General features: G+C 46.1%; 1 protein-coding gene across 1 annotated transcript in view; it reads right to left on the bottom strand.

Annotated features, from left to right (window-relative positions):
- Nucleotides 1-20,053, bottom strand: part of fhod3a (formin homology 2 domain containing 3a) — a 39,944-nt gene that overhangs the window by 9,663 nt on the left and 10,228 nt on the right. Inside the window, 12 exon segments of the mRNA XM_067255437.1 lie at nucleotides 386-609; nucleotides 2,780-2,830; nucleotides 2,933-3,067; nucleotides 3,265-3,306; nucleotides 4,252-4,761; nucleotides 6,549-6,781; nucleotides 6,916-7,059; nucleotides 7,205-7,299; nucleotides 7,417-7,528; nucleotides 7,759-7,853; nucleotides 8,591-8,696; nucleotides 9,246-9,313. Coding sequence (XP_067111538.1) covers nucleotides 386-609; nucleotides 2,780-2,830; nucleotides 2,933-3,067; nucleotides 3,265-3,306; nucleotides 4,252-4,761; nucleotides 6,549-6,781; nucleotides 6,916-7,059; nucleotides 7,205-7,299; nucleotides 7,417-7,528; nucleotides 7,759-7,853; nucleotides 8,591-8,696; nucleotides 9,246-9,313 — 1,815 coding nt within the window.

The raw sequence follows: 20,053 nt of genomic DNA on the forward strand, positions 1-20,053 counted from the left end.
TTAGGAATGATTGCTTCAGAGTGCGCAGATGGGAATTGAACCAGTAACCTTCTGGTTCTAATTCAAAATCCACTCACCCCTAACAAGAGCTATTCACCCTACTGTAACTTCTGTGAAAGATGTGAACTTTCACACAGACGGCAGCAAAGTATAAAAAATTCTGCAGTACCGTTAGTTCACAAAAGACAACATTTCGATTTGTGTATATCTTTTCTTTTAAAAGTTTTTCCATACTTTCTACTTTTGTCTCCTCTAAAGTGCCATTGCATCAATCAACCACTATCAATGTAGAACTGCGTTACTTAGTTGACTTAAAACACCAAATATTCCCATAAACATTTTAGGATAATTCCACAAACTAAAGAAAGAGCAAGAAGTATTGGACCTGATTCAGAGGGGGTGTAGGGAGTGACGGGGGTGTCAGTCTCAGGCTCGAGGTCTTGCTCCTGCTCCTCTTGCGAGGCAAAGGAGGATGGGGTGCTGCTCCTGGATGAGGAAGGCCAAGCCTCCGAGGGTTCAAAGGTCAGGCTGAGGTCAGGTCGAGTTCGCGGCACCCGCACATGATCCCTCTCAAACTCCTCTGCAGCAAGCCTCTCCAAGTTCTTATACCTGAGAGGGTTAGGATGGAGAGAGAGAGACAGAGAGAGGGAGAGGGAGAGAGAGAGAGAGAGGGAGAGAGAGAGAGAGAGGGAGAGAGAGAGAGAGAGAGAGAGAGAGAGAGAGAGAGAGGGGGAGAGAGAGAGAGAGAGAGAGAGAGAGAGGGAGAGAGAGAGAGAGAGAGAGAGAGAGAGAGAGAGAGAGAGAGAGAGAGAGAGAGAGAGAGAGAGAGGAGAGAGAGAGGGAGAGAAACCAATAGAAAAGTGGAAAAAGGGAAAGTTAAACACTTAGTAAGAAAAATAGCTGTGCAGTTGTGCTAACAAATCTTTCTTTGCTTGCCTTCTGCTCCCTCTGTAGGAATGACCCTGGACTTTTGAACAAAACAGTATTAACAGTAGGCACCTTTCTATCCCCAATTTCTTTATAGTATCTCTCTCTCTTTACCTCCTCATCTCAGTACGCTAGATAGACCCATCTCTCTCCCATCAGTCTACCCATTACCTTTCTCCAAACACGTTCTACACTCCCCTCCCTCGTTTCTTACTGAAATCAAATGCACTGTCTCCTGTATTCTCCTCTCCTTTCTCAGAGAATGGAGAGAGCGAATGAGAGGAAAACAAAGGGCAACGAAGACAGATGTAAGCACCAAGATAACGAAAGTAAACCTGTTATTGCTCTTTGCCCTCCTCTTCTCCCAACTCTTCTTTCTCTTTATACATTCGCAGTCAACTGGCCGGCTTCATCGTCTAGAGTAGCGCTAGCTCGAGCAGTAACTCAGAGCAGTAACAGCCCTCAACCTCCGTCCCCTCCCTCCTCTCTTTCTCTTCTCTCCTCTCTCTCTCTCTGGCCCAGCCCTTCCTCCTGCCCTCTCACGAATGTAAGGTGCTTCTGTGTTCCACCTCCATTCACTTCAGACCACTTCACAGAGGGAGTAACTGGATAGGCACACATCTGTGTAGGTGTGTGAGCAAGACCAAGCGAGGGTTTCACACAGCATAAATTAGATGGAGCGTAGATTGCTCAGTGGTACAACATAAACCAACTGACACCGCAGAGTAATTATTTGAAGTTGTTTAGTTGTTATTTAGAATAATGGGAATAGGGAAATATTATAATATGGGAAATATGCCATCACTGGCCAGTCAGCCAGGCAGCCAGCAAGCCAGGCAGCCAGCCAGTCAGGCAGCCAGCCAGCTGGACAGTCGGTCATATAATGGCCATCCACCATTCAGAACAGCTGCAATTCAGTTCTGCATGGCAGAAGCAAACCCACTGGAAGATCAGATATACTGGATCTTGTGTTCCTCTGATAACCATGAAGCATAAATATGTCATGAATACATCTAGTCTTTATGAGAGATCTCTCCACTGTGCTCCAAAGCTCAATATTAATCATATCTACAGTACCTCACTCTGTTTCTCTCTCTCTCACTCTCTTTCTCTTCCTCCCTCTCTCTCTGTCTGCTTGCAAATCCCAAGCCCAAAGAGCAGTGTTCTTGTTTCTGTAAAGCTCCTGGTTTAAATGGTGGGTGAAATAGGTCTAAGGGGGACAGGAAGTGACATAACTAAAAGTAAACATGGCTTAGCTGCACTGTCACTCACAAACATGCATTCATGAACAGCAACTAGGGAGCTTGAACTTGTAAGCCCTGGACACTGACCAAATAAACTAAACCTGGGAGATCACCGTAGATCCATTTTGCGGATCAAAATATAATCCAATCCAGACAATCCCTTATATCCTGTTTATTAATTTTTCCCATACACACAAACACACTTCTAACACAGATGTGTTATTCATAAATTTGCGTGTTTGTGTGAGGTGTGTGTGTGTGGTTTGTGTGTGTTTGTACAGTCTGTGTGTGTGTGTAAGAGGGCAAAAAGCTTGACGAACACTGGCGTCTGATTTTCTCACAGTGTGCAGCCAACACAATCAACTCCATCAGATTCCAGCAGTTAAAATACCGCTTCTTAAAAAAAGTAAATTGACAGACAAGGCCAGGCAAATCTTTTTCTGGCCTTTGATAGGAAGGGCACATTTTTAACCTGTCAACAATTACACTATCACAATGAACCTCTTCCCAAACACATGGTAAAACACCCCCTAAGAGACCGACACGTGTGTGTTTGTTTATGTTGTGCGTGTGTGTGTGTATGCGTATGGAATGGTTTTGTCACTTACCTCTCCTCTCGGGCATGCCTGGCCTCCTCCATTTTGTCAACATAGTCTCGACTAAACAAACAAATAGACAGATAGAAATAAATACAAATGTTAAATGAAAAGCAGTGAAAGCCTAACTTACAGTAAAGGCCAAATGTTTTTCAGATGGAGCACCTGTGTTTGTTCCTCTCCTCCCTCTCTATCCTCTGCAGCCGCTCCTCTCTCTCCACACGGCGGCGCTCTCTCTCGGCCGCCAGAGACTCCTGGTGCTGCTTGTACGAGGAGGAGAGGAGACCTCCCAGGGCAGGCCTGAGAGAGAGAGAGAGAGAGAGAGAGGGAGAGAGGGAGAGAGGGAGAGAGGGAGAGAGAGAGAGAGAGAGAGAGAGAAGGAGCAAAATGAGTGAGATATAGAGAGAAAACATTTTATTATTTTGTGTGCGTGTCTTGAAATGTGTGCACGTGTTTGTACACGGGTCTCTGGCTGTAGGTGACAGTAAAGTGATTACCTTGAGTTTGAGGCAGAGGAACAAGACTTCTGACCTCCGTTTCTATGCAGAGACAAGTGAGAGGGTGACACCAAATTAAGTTTAGTGACTGCAGAGTGACAAACGAGTTGGACCCCTTGTAAACTAAACTAAACTTAGCAGTGCTATTAGTCAAAGACTGGAATCAGCATATTGCTTAACCTCTAGCTACCAGTGTTAGATAATATCTGTAAGAAAGATAATAGGGACAAACCATTGGTGGAACCATTAGCGTTAGATAATGACTGGATTCATAACTTCATCAAATTTGTATGAATTTTTATCACTATATTTAAACTAGTGGCAAGTACTATCTCTGTCCAGAATTTTTTTTTTAACAGGCTAGTGGGGTAGAGTTGAAACTGCAGTAGCACAGAAACGGTACAGTTCAAGAACTTGTACCGCAGTAGCCATGCATCTACACAAACACACACACACACATTTCCAGCACACACCAACAAAACACAAGGCGTTGGGAAAAGCAGCAAAACCTGAATGACAGGAGAGGAAGTGGGAGGTAGCAGGAGAATCAAGACATGGTGTGATGTTCAGCAGGCAGACAGTGTGAGGAGAAGGTTTGAGAACAACGAAACATGGTGAGAAGAGGCCGATAGTGTGGAACGTGAAAAGGTGAAAGAACAAAGAAAGGAGGCAAGTGCAAAGGAGGAGAGAATCCAATCCGTGAAGGAACTGACACAGGTTCAAAGGTGTCAAAGACTGGAAATAGAAACACTTGAATAATAACAATTTAGGTGTGGTTCTTGTGCAAAGGAAGACGGCAAGGATGTGATAAAAGGTGACGAAAAGAAAGGAAGAAGTGAGAGGAAATTGTGAGCAGAAGCTTTAAACGCTGGAAGAGGTGAAGGAAGAGTCTTGAGGTGCAGGTGAGCAAAGCACATCTCCATTGTGACATCCTGTTTCTTGACTCTACTGTGAACTCAAGGACACAGTCATCCTTGTTCCTCTGACCTGACAGCTGTCTCGGAGTCCTCCTTCTGTTTGGGTGGAGCTGGAGGCGTGCGCTCCTCGTCCAAGTCGTAGGAGAAGAGGTGGAAGGGCGATTGGGGGAGGTAGGGGAGGCGATCAGGGGAGTTTCGCGACATGCCTCTCGAGGGTGGACTGACTTCCAAAGTGGCAGGAACAGTCACAATCGACTTCTTCCTCGCCATGAGGGTCGCCAGAAGAGAGGGCTGGAGGGGAGGCTTGGGAGGGGTAGCAGGTGAGGGGGCAGGAATAGTTAGGGCAGGGGGGGAGGGGGCAGGGATGGTGGGGGTGGGGAGGGAGGGAGCAGGAACGTGGTATGCCAGCGATGGAGGTATTGGTGGTGGTGGAGGTGGCGGTGGTGGTGGCGGGGGCCTCCTCGTCTTCTTGTTCTCCTCTTCCTCTCTTACTTTCCCCAATTTGTCTTTTCCCGAAGCAACGGTGCTGGACTGAAGGTGTGTTCTGTAAATACTGGGTGTGTGGTTTGTAACTGATTGGCTGGGGATAGAGGGATGGATGGAGAAGAGCGGAGGATGAGTGTAAACGTAAGGACTCAATAATAATGATTGTTACCATCACAGATTTCAAGCTTCAGGAGGGGGATGAGCAACATTATACAGAGCGATGAACTACAGTTCCCATCATTCTTTTAAGAAAGGAATGCGATATGGAGATCTATATCTCAGGCGTCCCTTTAATACCTGGGCGTGGTCTGACTAGACCCTTTATCTGCCCCCTCCTTCTCATCAGAATCAGACTCTGTGATTGGAGGTTCATCTTCCTCTGCCTCCTCTTCCTCCTCATATTCCTCCTCTCTGTGGAGGTCGGGGAGCGAGGAGGAGGGAGGGAGGGAGGGAGGGAGGGAGGGAGGGAGGGAGGGAGGGAGGGAGGGGGAAAACATTGACGATGGAGGGAGAGTAATAAGATGAAGGAAGGGACAGAAAGACAATGATGCACAGATGAATTGACACAGTAGAACAGAGAGAAGAGTAAGAAAATGAGGACAGAGGGACAGGTTGAAATGAAAAAGGAACAACACCCAAGGTAATAGACACCCACAATTCACGTATAAACAGACAGATAAAAAAAAGGAAAGAATCAGGAAAAAGAAAGAGGAATTGAGAGAAAGACTGAAAAATAGGTAGACTCTATTTTCTACAATGCTGCTAGAGTTAGTTTGACTGGCAGAAGACGAGGATGGAGAACAAACTCTGATCCTGTGAACTGACTACAGATCAGCTGCTCTTCCTTTCGACTGCCAACCACAAAGACATGAGCAATGTCTCAGAACTGACCTGCAGCCAGTGGTCTAAGCCAGGAAGTGTTTGAACAGTTAAAAACCAGATGTCACAGTTAGGGGCGCACATGTGTGTTCACCAGATGCTGTTCCATCAGACCAGAACCATGTGTGGGGCTGACGGGATAGTAATAAAAGTGTGTGTGTGTGTGTATGAGTGTGAGAAGACATGATCCCAGATATATTCCCTTGATAAACCCCATAACTTACATCCATCAAACAGACAACACACACGTTAATCCTCCTATCTGAAGACAGATGCAGGCCTCGGCATTATAGCCATGCTGTTATGTTGAGTGCCGTCACAGCAGAGATTTGTGGATTGTTTCAGTGTAGTACTTACACAGGCCAGGGAGCAAAGTCTGCCTCGTTTACACCCTGCAGACTGAGGTGGGGGAGGTGAGAAGGAGGAGGTGAAGGAGATAAGGTGAAGAAAGAAGCATGGAAGTGAAGTAAAGGGGTTGATAGATACGGAGGAGGAGAGAGAATACAAGAAAAGACAGATGGACCGATGATATTAAAGGATTGGAGGGGAAAGGGAGATGAGGAATTTACCTGTGAAGACCTCCTGTGTGACAATATGAAATGTAAACTCTTACAGGTGAACTAACTGCACACTGTGTCAGGCGTTACAACACACCACACAATGTGTACAGCACAGTATATTTGGGTGAGTCATTATTACTATTGTTAGCAAAAGTATAGTGATGGCAAAGGTGAGAGAGGCCTTTCTCACAGATCAACCACTGACCCCTGTGTGACCTCTGAAACTTACATGGCTGGAAGGGACATTGACAGTGCTCTAAAGTAGGAAATGGACACTGTAACCACAATGTCAACCTTGAAATGAAAAACATGATCAGCTGAATAAAGTCTTCTTCTATCACTGCTGTCGCTCAATTCTCTCTCCAAGAGCTGGGATCTTGCCCTCTCATATCCCTCTGTTCCTTCTCTCCCCACTCCTCCCTCGCTCTCCCGCCTCGCTCACCTCTCACTCATGTCTTCCGCTCTCTGGCCGGTGAAGGGCTGGAAGCCTCTCCTTGGAGACGCAGGGCTGCAGGGGGAGGCGTTCCCCGACCGCCCCAGAGAGTGTCTGCGGCTCCGCCTCCTCTCTAGGCCCCTCCTCTTGTCCCCACCCCCAAGGCTGGCTCGCCGGCTGTCCTTACGCCCCATTGGAGGGAGCTTGCTGTCGTCATCTCCATCCTCGTGACGTAAGGTCGCCTAGGGGGGGTCATGGGTGACAATGTTTGTTTGAACATACTTGTGTGCCTGTGAGTGAATGGATGCGTGTGTCTGAATGCGTGTGTGTGTGTGTGCGAATGTGTGTGTGTATGCGTCTGTGAGTGTGCGCTGACCTCGTAGATGTTGAGCTGCTCCACCAGGTCCAGGTCAGTGCCTTTCCTGCCCAGGTGTCTGCTGGACACCACCTCCATCCCCTGCTCCTCCAGACAGTCCACCATGTCATAGAAGGAGTCCTGGTCTGGCAGCGCACCCAGGGTCTGGGGGTGGAGTGGGTGGGGTGGGGGAGTGAAGGAGCAGATACAAGATAGCGACCGATAATTGATGAAAAGTCATTCTTCACAGCGTTCTCCACATTCATTTTGTCACAAGCTCTTAGCTTTTAAGGTCGCTTTTAAAAGCTACCTTATTGATGAGGGTCATGGCATAGACCAGCAGCTCTGTGTCCACGCCATCCTTCTCATCCAAGATCTCCATGGCATTGGCCCACTGCTTACAGCCTGCAGAGCAACCGTCAGGCGTGAGTCCGAGCATTATCTGGGTGTTAGTCAGACAGGGAGAGGCGGAGTATGTAGGCAGTGGTGAACGTGCGTTGGTGTGTGTGTACACCGGCCTACCTCTCTTGGCGTCCACAGCAGTGATGGCCTGTAAGAGCAGCGCGGCGTTGGACTCTGAGTACTCCACGAACACCAGCAACAGCTTCAGAGCAGTCTTCACCACCAGCCGGAACTACACACACACACACACAAGTGCGGGCACGACATAATCACATGCAGGATGACACAGACCCTGCGTGGGTGTGTGCGTCTGATGTTTGAGCTGTGAGTGAGTGTGTGTGTGTGTTCCTGTGTGAATCTGTTCAAACCTGTGTGAAACCAAAATCCAGATAGAAACAGACTTTGTTTTCCCATCATGCACGTGTTCTCATGACTGTGATCGTGCGTTTAATAGCAATTTACCTTTGATCCGATGAGAGTGTACAGCCACTGGAGGGTCTCAGCGTGACCTATGACCCCATGCATCCCATCCACATACAGCATGATTTGTCCCAGAGCTGGAGACACAAAAGGCAGAGAAAGAGAGAGTGGGAAAGAAAGTGGGAGGAAGAGAGAGAGAACGAGAGAGCGAGAGGGAAGGAGAGAAAGACAGAAAAACATGGAAAGAGAGAGAAGGAGAGAGAAACAAAGGGAACAAGAGAGGTAGGAAAAGAGATGGAGAGAGTCAGAATGTTTTTCCAAGCGCGAGACATCCATTTTCACAGCGCACCGACACTGTGCATTTTTGAACACTTGTGTCATAGGCACATGTCTACACACACTTACTTGCTTGTTAAACCAATCAAAACATGCGTGTGGATTGTTCACACATGTGTGCTGGGAAAGTATCCCTTTTCATGGCACAGCCTGTTAACCTACATTTACTGGAGTGGGTGTTTTAGGGGTATGCCGCACAGCTGAGGTACTCTGGGGAGCACACACTCAAATATCTAAGTTCAGGGGTCCCTCCTATACGACATTAGTGGTGTCCTGTTACGAGTGGGACGGCTACTCTGACTATTAGTCAGAGTAGTGACTCATATTTGTCATGGTGAAATGCAGAGCCATCAATAGCCAATTAATAACATATATAAACATTGTAATTGTGTTTACAACAGAACAATTAACACTGACAGGTGTTTCTATGTGGATATGATATACACAGATGTGTGTGTATGTGTGTGTGTGTGTGTATGTGTGTGTGCGTGTGTGTGAGGGTGTGTGTATGTGTATGTGTGTGTGTGTGTGTACATACCCCTGAGAATGTAGTTCTGGTAGTTCTGGTCGGCCTCTGCTCCGACCTTGATGAGACATGTCAGACCCTCAGCCATCACAAACTGGTGAACCAGGTCCTTATCATCCTGTAACACACACAGCCATTCCCATTTGGCAGCAATCTTTTTTGTGAACAATGGGTGGCAGTAAAGGGCTACATGTTTTAAACTGAACTAAAAACTACCGATAATTGGATTTGCTTAAACACATTCTCCATGTGGTAGTTTTCATTGATTTAACAAAAAGCAGCATACTGTAGTTATATGGGCATGAGGGTAAAAGGAGATTAACATTCATTAAGTTGTGTGTTGTATGAGATCCAGCATATACACTAACTGCCTTTATGTGGGTGTGTGTGCGTAAGTGTGTGTGTTTGTGTGCATGTATGCGCGTGTGTGTTTGTGTGCAAGGTGTGTGTAGATAAAAACTCTCTGTGGCTTTGAAGTTGCCAGTACTTTCATCCTAAAATAAAGGTTTACCCACAGAAACACATATACACACTCTGTCAGGCCACGTGGAGCTGACTGTCGTCACGGAAACAGACAGCTGTTGCCACAATGACCCACTGTGACTGTCACTGATTCAGTCAACTACAACAGAGTGACTCAGTGAAGGTTTGTGTGTGTGTGTTTTACCTGAAATATCTGCTTCAGAGAAAACAGTGCCCTCCTTAAGTCACGTCCATTTGAATTGTAGAGTTTTTCTGCAGAGAGAGGATGAGAGAGAGAGGGGAAGAGAGAGGAAGAGAGAGAGGGGGAAGAGAGAGAGGAAGAGAGAGAGGGGGAAAGAGAGAGGAAGAGAGAGAGGGGGAAGAGAGAGGAAGAGAGAGAGGGGGAAGAGAGAGAGGAAGAGAGAGAGGGGGAAGAGAGAGGAAGAGAGAGAGGGGGAAGAGAGAGAGGAAGAGAGAGAGGGGGGAAGAGAGAGAGGAAGAGAGAGAGGGGGGAAGAGAGAGAGAAGAAGAGAGAGAAGGGGGAAGAGAGAGAGAGGATGATAGAGAGGGGGGAAGAGAGAGAGAGGATGAGAGAGAGGGGAGAAGAGAGAGAGAGGATGAGAAAGAGGGGGGAAGAGAGAGAGAGAGGATGAGAGAGAGAGGGGAAGAGAGAGAGAGAGGATGAGAGAGAGGGGGGAAGAGAGAGAGGAAGAGAGAAAGAGAGAGAGGAAGAGAGAAAGAGAGAGAGGAAGAGAGAAAGGGAGGTCGGGCAGAAAGTTGAGTTAGTTTAGATTCCCAGCTGTGTGTGTCTACTCCATCAGTACCTGCTTCATGTCTCCCTCGAGCATGCAGCCTGTACATGCAGTCCAGGAACACAGAGCCCTCACAGCATATACAGTACAGCACACACACATACTGCACATTTAAGTAGTCTGTACATACACATACTCACAGGTTCACTACACAGTTAGATAGATGCTTCACATAGTTACATGTGCACTGATGCCGTACACTTTCCCTGAGACATGAGATGACAACTGATATACCAACTACTAAATGAATGCTCTGATGTACATATTTCTGGACTGGATTCTAATCAGGGAACGTGACTAATCGCATTACACTTCACTAATCACCTGAGGCAGCACTTGATTTTGATTGGTTTGAATCAGACAGACAATAACACATCAATACACACTGTCTCCATTCTAAGTGGGCAGGGACAAGCACACAGCCAAGCACAACACATACACACACAAATTGACACACACAGACACACACACAGAGTGGTGGTGATTAGTGCAGTATTGGAATGTTAATGACTCGCTGGCTGAGCTTCAGCAGAGAGCTATTCAGGTCACAACACGGAAAGCTCTCGGTCACAGATTAGAATCAAATTGCTATGAAGGTTCTTCTGTGCCACCGTAACAATGTGTGTGTGTGTTTCACACAAACTGTGAGGGATCTGTGAGGAGTGTGTGTTAAATCCCCTTGGTTTGTGTGTGTTCATTAATTCCCTCCATCAGTGGGGTCTGGACAGGGCAGGCCAGACCAGGGGACAAGCCCCGAGGTGTGGGCCCAGACATGGGCTAACCTGGCTCTGATCTGACCTGACTTTTCGGAGCTCACAACTATGGCTAACCAGGTGGAGATCTTCTCAACCCAAACCAAAAACCAGGTAAGGGTAAAGTTACCCTAGACACTGATTTAGGAACAGTGATAAGTATATTTTCTGATCAGTGACAATTAGGACACAATTAAACATCTGATTCTAGATTTGTATTCCCTGAGAAAAGCTACCTTGCCAATTCGAAGAACTTTCTAGAATGTTGGAACCAGGATATTCCCAGGGTCAAAGACATAGACAAGACTCATTCTCATCCCACACAGTCTTTCGAGTGTGTCTGCCTGTCAGTAAGACCCTCTATGTGAGATCATCCATGAGAAACAACTGTCTGCATTCATGACACACATCTGTGACAATGCAGTGGGCTGACAGCGAATGGCCGGTATTTAGAGAATGACGGTATGAAACACAGCACAGTATAAAATATGTCAATAAAATAATAATTACGGAATAATGAAATTGTCACAGAAAATATGACGGGCCTTTACTCCAAGTCAAAAGTGTTGAGAGAGGATAAATACAGAAGAGAAAAATAGAAAAAGAAAAAAAGAACGGAAAATGGAAAGAAAAACGACCATAATGACTATGCAAGAGAGGAAGAAAGGCAAGAGGAGGACCGATAGGGACCACAGTCTGTGCCTGAGAGAGAGACAAGGCGGCCAAGTGTTTCTGGGTAAACACAAACAGCCGAGGAGGAGAGAGCTTCCTCTGCTGGCAAGAGACTACACGGGAAATTCCCTCTCTGGAGGCCCACGACACTTTTTCTGTTTTGTCTATGAAAGCCCACCTACATTTAAATGTCCTACAGTAGCAACTGCATATAACTACAAGGTGTGTGACTTGATTTTAAAAGTACAGTATGAGGGGGGACACTAGCCTTGGCCTGTTGCAAAGAACATCTGAATAAGTCTCTCCATTTTCTTCCTTTTCAGTCATATAATCTCATCCCACGGTACTCACCACCCATTGTGAAAGAATAGGGCACAAGGGATGTAATCAGCAGCCACAACAGGAAACAGACCATCAAACTCATCGAGTGTTTCATCAAAGTCCTTCCCCGCGGGGGACATCGATCACTTGTAACACAGGAGGTGCCTCAGGCCACCACAGCCAGCTCACTCTCAGCTCACTCTCTCGTGTGTGTAAAGCCCAGCTGACCTACCCCAAGGGCCCACCCATTTACATAATCAATGAGCAGAGCTTGCTAATCAGAATACGTTCAATCAACCAATAATTGGCTCCGATCCCACCATGTGACTCTGCGGTGCTCAGGGACTGGTCAATAGGAAACTCTGGTGTCCGTGGAAACACGGCCTCAGGGCCAGGCATCATCAATAACATTATTAACTCTGGAAGCAAAGTTGGTGAGAATTGTTTTGGGATTAAGTCTACCACAGGGGTTCAAACATAACTCTGGTGGTTTATTATTGTATATACTCTCACTGTTTCCATCTCTCTCTCACCCTCCCTATATTTCTCTCTCTTGCTCTCACCCTCCCTCTCTCTTGCTCTCTCTGAATGCCTGATCATTCGTGAAGATAAGAAGATAAGATATGTATCCTTCTTTTGCTACAAAACAAGGGATAAGGAGACAGGAAGCATCTGTTAAGACCTACATCCCTGTCAAACTGGAACACATCCACACATTCCGGAACAGTCTGGAATATTCCAGTTTCACCTGTCAAACACAGACCAACTTCCTCAACATTGTCTGACCTTCCCTGGAAGTCAAGTGACATGTTGTTCAGACGGCCTGTTCTGTCCTGACCGTTAGCCACCCTGTCATGTTCTTCATCACACATCGAGTGTGTTATCACAGTAACCTTTACCAAAATGGCCACCAGCTCAGGAGCATGTCAACAGCACTGATAACTGACTAAAGCATCATCTACTCCAGTGTTTATAGTTGGCTTAATTATATGCCAGATGCTGGGCAGCGTACAGGGCACATTCAGTAAATACATGAAATACAGAGAGGAGGGAGATGACTGTACATCTGTGTGTGTGTGTGTGTGTGTGTGTGTGGGTGTTGGGGTGCAGCGTCTACCAAATTAACACCAGTGTTGTGTCGAGGTCTCAAGTTTGCTCTGCAAGGTACATGAGAGGCAGACAGGTTGAGAGGCAGACAGGTTGAGAGGCAGACAGTTGAGAGGCAGACAGGTTGAGAGGCAGACAGGTTGAGAGGCAGACAGGTTGGGGAGAGAGACACTGGAACACACACGTAGTCCCTGAGTTTAACACAATTAACATAGCCCTAGGCAACCATCAGCACTAGGACACACTATAATAGTCCAATAATATGACCATAACAATGTGCTGTCAAGCTAATTACTTTTTGCCTCTAATGTAAATAAGCTTGCTTGACAATATGTAAACAATCAATGGAACCTTTTCCCTCTAGAGCTAACAGCTCCAGCTGTCTAAATACCAGCAGGATAAAGAGAAGAGACAGCTCGATTCAACCAATAAGCAAACCAAACACAATCACTCTGACCTTTGACCTTAAGGTCTCACAGCTTGGAGAAGCATAAACGGATGCAACACCTCTACATTTTAAGAGTCTAAGCTTAGGGATACTAAGCTAACAGCAAAAGACATGTCAGCCATGCCAATTTCCACCTCACCTGTCAAGTTAGGAAAGGAAGAAGGGAGTGAGGAGATAGATGAAGAAGGGAGTGAGGAGAGAGGTGAAGAAGGGAGTGAGGAGAGAGGTGAAGAAGGAAGGAGATGAAGCTCAAATAGCGTGGATATCATCTGTTTCTTTTTAATACCTCGCTGTCACTCTGTCTTTCCTGGCCCTGTATTTTTATTGCTGTCACGGGGGAAGCTGAAGAGTGTGTGTTTGTGTGAGTGTGTGTGTGAGAGAGAAAGAGATAGGGTGTCAGAGTGTGTATGTATTAGTGTTTATATTTGTATATGTGATTGGATGTAATTGTCTGTTTCTGTCTGTTTTCCTGTCTTCTTATGAGAGCACCAACAGATAAATAAGGAACTAGCTTCCATTTATAGGGTTGTCTTTGAATTTTACAGTTTTGTTTTCAAGGACTCTGAGTTCCTGTTCACAGTTTTTCACCATGACCTCATTGGGGCACACACTCACACACGTACACACACACATACGTACACACACCCCACCCATTTGCCTTTTTAATTTACACTTCCAGCTTAACAAAATAACAACACGATAGTGAATTCACTCTGCTTCGCCACAGCTGAGAACTCTATAAACCTCAGTACTGTCTATTCAATTCCAGATTCAAACCTCTTCAAGTCAAGAGCTTTCTGAGGGTGCAGAGTACATTCCCTTCTACAGCTCTATTATTAGAGCATTATCTGAAAGTGTGGCATGGACACAAGAGTCCGGTTACTGTGTTGGGCCTGAGTGTGTGTGTGTGTGTCTGGTGTGTGTGTATGTGGACTATAGGCATGTCGCTGATGGACTACTCAAACTGTTTAGTCAAATAACAGGTTAGCATCTAGAATTAAATGCTTCCTGCATCAACAAAATGGCCGTGCAAAGAATTCGAGACCGTAGTCAGATTGAATTCAAGCCAACATTCAGGTTTGAGGAAATAGATTGGTCTCCAAGGGCAGGTGAGTGACAGGCCAGGCGTGCATGCAAGCCTGTTGTATCTATTGGCTGCTGGTGTGCTCGAATGCATGCTGTTGTGTGTGTGCACACCATGTGTGTGTTCACCATGTGTGTGTGTTCACCATGTGTGTGTGTACACCATGTGTGTGTGTTCACCATGTGTGTGTGTGTGTGTACACCATGTGTGTGTTCGGTGAGGCAGGATTCCTTCTCTGTCTCTGTCTATCCTCTCTGTTAAGTCGTTCACAAGCGGTCAGCTTCTTCCTTCTTCTCCGGGCTAATGAGATTATCTCTGTGACCCCCTTGGCTGTGATAAATCCCTCAATGTTAGCATCTCAACACAGAAACAGCTAGCTGAGAATTACGCTATGGCTAATCCATAACCATTGTATTTACACTGCCATCAGCACTAATGCTACATTAGCTTTTGGTTGAACTTTTGCAGTGTAAGAATTCCCAAATGAATTTGGCTATAATGTCGACTAGAAATACTGTTCGACTCTATGTCAATAGTCAGACCAACAATGATAAACTAAAATGTATATGATTGTTGCCAAGGCTACCAAGAATCCACGCCTGACTAAACCCCACAGGGGGGCAGCCAGTGACATACTGTTACAGTCAGGTCACTGAGAAGGGGAAAAGGGCATTTATGGGACCACCGAGTCAGGCCACAAAGATCAGACTACATACTAGTTTAGCTAGGGGGAAACATTTCAGTGTAACACGATAGGGAAGTTGAGAGGGAAGACATTTCCAGGGAAACTGATGACTAGGTCAAGCAGGGGGAATTATTTCAGAACAACACAACTGTCAGTGGGTCAGACAGAGGGGAACCATTTCAAAGAGACACAGCAGGGGGTCTAGCATTAATCCAAGTTATTAGAACTCCTGCTGACTCGTGGTTCCGGAGGATTTTATACCACCCCTCAAAACAGCTACTCTCTGGCTGGGGTCTATCATTCAGTTCCATTTCAACCACAGCCCCCACAGTGGGAACTAAAATAAGGGGGTGAGTGGTCAGACCAGTCAGAGAGCTGGTGTTCTAATCCTGGGGAGTTCTCCGGTCTGAGAACTGATAGCAGCCTAAATATAGAGGGGGGGGTATCACATATACAGTAAGCCCAACCGGTGTTGGGTTAACGCCCAGCACAGTTCATGCGGTGCACTGTGTGTGTTACTGTAAATGTGGGTGTATGTGGGTTTTCATGCATGTGCATGCTTATGGTGGGTGAGGAAAGACAGACAGAGGGATTGGTAGAACAAGACAGAGAGAGCAGGAAGTGTGAAAGGATAAATGACATGTTAGGGTACTATGGATCAATTCATTTGTTCCCATGCAGATCACATTTCAAACACATTTTATATATTTAGATTATCATCCAACATTATCCCCACAGTAAGAAGGACATGCTTCAGGCCTGGACAATGTTGACCTCTTATGACAGCAACACTGCTATTTTTTGACTGTCTATTTTTTGTGTGTTGGTCTTGGCCCCAGCGTATGACTAGGTGTGTATGTGAGTGTATGTGTGTGTGTGTTGCAGGATCTCCTAAACAGACACCCGAGGTTAGTCTTAACGCTCAGTGACTCCAGAGATTTACTGAACAGCGATTCAGGCTCAGACAGAGATTACATTTGTCTCAGCATGGACACACATGGAGTAACATTTTCACTAGGTAGATTTTTTCTTCGTTTACTTCTTGTATGATTCCAAACACGCACACACACACACACACACACACACACACACACACACACACACACACACACTAATGACTATGACATTTTGTGTTATCCTCTATTCAGTTGTGAAATGGGGTTCGGAAATGCCACGTCTCCAGGCTCCTCTCCTGTCTACCCAGTCACTCAACCCCCTCCTCACCTCCCATGGCCCAGATGCCCCAGACCTCATGGCGGTGCCCTTCACTTGCCCCTGGCATAGCAAAACTAAAATACCCTCAGGAACTCCTGGTGCACGCAAACACACACCCAAACAGTCACACAAATGCATAAACACTCTCTCTCTGTTTCGATTTTTCTCTGTCTCTCAATATACACACTGACATAAGCAAATAAATAAACATGCAAATAAACAAACGAGCAAATACTCCAACAAACAAAAGGAGAACCACACAAAACTCGATGCAAACAAAAAAACATGCTTTTCTTAGGTCTGACGCACAGAGCAGGAACTTCAAACGACATGTTGCCGGGCCTTTTCCCACTGTATGTTACCACGGCGATGACAGGTTAGAAGCCAGGGCTAGAAACAGTCCTACCCTGTATTGACACTGCCTCTTGTTGTTTTGATACTGGCACCATAGAGGAAAACACATCACCACATGCTGAAACGCAGCTAAATCTATTCTCACATTCACATTCAAATAAAAAAACGTCAAGGTTCAATTAGTAAAAACTGTTTAGTGTTTACCTTTTATAAAAACTGGCCAAAGATGCCCCAGAATAATGTACAATTTTTACTAAAACACTAACTGTGCTAGTAAGTGGTTGACATAGTATAGTTGCCATAGCAGCGACTATACAGTATACAGGGCAATGTAAGAGTTGGAGCACATGTTTGAAAAGTGTGACCTAATTCTCTGCTGCAGACAGATACAATGGTGTTTGTGAGTATTGTCATGGCTCACCCCACCATTTCAACATGCATGCATGGAGCCATGAGCGTCTATTCAAAAACATGTTGAGTTTCAATACAATGACAAACTGTGTACTGTTTTCCCCAGCCATCCATCTACTGTACTCTCAAGCACCGTCTCAATGGTTATGATGTAATTACTGGGAGAATGCTGGATCAGAGAGAGAGAGAGAGAGAGAGAGAGAGAGAGAGAGAGAGAGAGAGAGAGACTGGGAGAGAGAGAGAGAGAGACTGGGAGAGAGAGAGACTGGGAGAGAGAGAGACTGGGAGAGAGAGAGATATAGAGAGAAAGAGGGAGAGACTGGGAGAGAGAGAGATATAGAGAGAAAGAGGGAGAGACTGGGAGAGAGGGACAAATACAGTACTTTGCCGTTGCTTGGTGGGCTGTTAAGTGGGATGATTGTATACTTCACTTTTGCAACGCTTCCCTTCGTCTCCTATACACGTGTCTGTGCGCGTTTTGCGTGTTAGGGTGCAAGTGATTGTGTGTAGACACATGTGCTTCTGAACGGGACAGTGACCCCAAACCCAGGGGACATGGGGTCCAGGGGGCTCGATGAGAGCGCCTGGGGAAGGTGCGTCGTGTTGGTGTGTGTCAGCCCCTCTGTTTGGCTTCCACCTGTTGCTGGAGGGATAGAGATGTGTGTGTGTGTGTGTGTTTGGTGTGTCTGTGTGTGAGAGTGAGTGAATGCAAAGTATATAGTCGTGGAATGCTAGCTGCATGAGAGTGGGGTGCTAACAGTTTTAGGACGACCTCAGGGTCAAGTAGGATAAAGCCTTGTTAGATCATGGGGGGCGACAAGGCATGAATATACTGTACAGAATGTATACTGAACATGAGCTGTACGATGTACACTAAATCTACAGTAAAAAGAGCCTCTACACTCACAGTAGCGGAAAACACAAGATTATTATTTGATCCCTTTCGCTTATATCAAGGATTTCTCCTCTTTTTATGTGCTGTCTTTTCTCTTATCATTCATTCTTCCACTCTCATTACTTCTATTACTTCTATTCCTGTCTGTCTCTTTTCCCCCCTGCACTCATCCCTCTCTCTCTGTCTCTCTCTCTCTTCCTCCTTTTCACTACTTCTAAATTTAACCGATCTGTTTTTGTTCCTGTGTCAACATGTTGATGGTTCTGAGGTTCAGACAGACTGGTGGTAACACAGTGATTCAGAGAGCCTCCTCTCACATGACGCTCAAACCCACGATTTGCTGCACAGCAGGCCTACATCCGTCTTTCTTCTTCCTCTATACCTTCCTCTACCTGTCCCTCTGGCCCTTCCTGTCTCTACGTGTCTCTGTCACTGTCTGCCTGTCACTGTCTCTATCTCCAGTATGTGCCTGTCTCTGTGTATTTCTCTATCTCTCACTTTTTCTCTCTCTCCAGTACCTGACCTGTTAGTAGGGGGATTATTACATAACTGGTAGAGCTCAGGGCCAAGTGTTCTGTCTCTGTGGCAGGTGTGTTTCCTCTTGCTACGTTTTCCCTTCTGTTTCCTCTGCAAATGGATTTTCCAGTCAGCCCTTTGGAACGCGTACCTGCCACCCCTCTCCCTCTCTCTCTCCCTCTCTCTCTCTCTCCCTCTCTCTCTCAGTCTCTCTATATACATCCCCTAAATCCATTATTTACATTTACATTTATGCATTTAGCAGACGCTTTTATCCAGAGCGACTTACAGTAAGTACAGGGACATTCCCCCCGAGGCAAGTAGGGTGAAGTGTCTTGCCCAAGGACACAACGTCATTTGACACAGCTGGGAATCGAACTTGCAACCTTCAGATTACTAGCCCGATTCCCTAACCGCTCAGCCACCTGACTCATAATACCCCGTGCCATCCCTCACTCCCATCTTCCTCCCTCCTGCTGAACACGTGGACATGTAGACTCTTGTCCAAGATGTTTCAATTGTGTAACATTTGTGCATTGCAACATTTAAGACAGGTGCGACGTAAAAAAACATTTCTGTTTACGACATCTCAGTTACATCGTCCAAAGGTTACCCGACACAGTAATGACGTGAATAGCTAACTCTACTTTCCATCTAACCATACGCCACTTAATTCTCTCGTCCTTCCTGACCCCTCCATCCTACACTTCTACCCCTCCACACCTTCATCCCTCCTGCCTCATCAATCCATCCACTCCTCTCACCCTCCATCTTTCCATCTCCGTGTCGGTAGAGCATGACTCATGAGGGCGAAATACCACCAGTCTCTCCTGAGGGCCTTTGCTGTGAGAGATTCCCTCGCTCCATCTCTCCCTGTGAACGAGGGATGAAAGAGGAGGGTGTGTGTTGTGTGCTAAAATGCATGATGGGTGATTATTTGTCATGAGTCAGCAGAACAAAAATACTAACACTGGGGTGTTATCCGAATGCCTGATCTCTCTCACATTCAAACACACACACATGCACACACATTGCAGGGTATCACAGCATCAGCAGAACAGAGAGTGGGTGACTGGTCCTGACTGGTTGTGAAACAGACATGAGAATACATGCTGCATGCGGACCACAGTAATGATTTGGGCTCGATCTAAAACCAGGAGGAGAACAGAAAAGAAACAAGTGAAAAGAGGGCAAAAGGTGAGGGATGAAAAACACAAGACACTTAGTCAGTGTTCCAGCGGTGGAACCCGAGTGTCAGCAGAACAGACTAGCTGGATGGAGCCGTACTAATTCGCAAGGTTTACAGTGCGACCTCAGTCTCTGCGGGTCATTAAGGTTGTCCACCACATTTACAACAATTATCTTTGTCTGTCACCCTCTTCTATTATGTACCATGACCTAGCTCTCTTGTGCCCAGCCATGCACATCAAATCTCTCTCTTTCCTTTTTTTCATTCAATCATTCATTTAGTTCCCTTCTACTTCTACGTAGGCTCCTGTATTACTGAAAGTGAAGGACGTTCAGAGAGACCTCGCAGAGACTGCCGTGCAATCACATGATCGTGTTGTGTGTCTCTGCGTGTTTCTGGTATCACTGTCCAGGTCGATTGGCTGGTTTCAACATCGCTGTGCAAGATTCTGCACGGATGGTCAGGAAGGAGGTAAAGGGTGGGAGGAAAGGAGGGAGAGAGAGAGGAAGAGGGTAGGATGATATGGGAAACTGTTACTCCTCCTGAAAGAGA

This window comes from Osmerus mordax, chromosome 18 (assembly GCF_038355195.1).
Source record: "Osmerus mordax isolate fOsmMor3 chromosome 18, fOsmMor3.pri, whole genome shotgun sequence".
Classification (NCBI taxonomy): Eukaryota; Metazoa; Chordata; class Actinopteri; order Osmeriformes; family Osmeridae; genus Osmerus; species Osmerus mordax.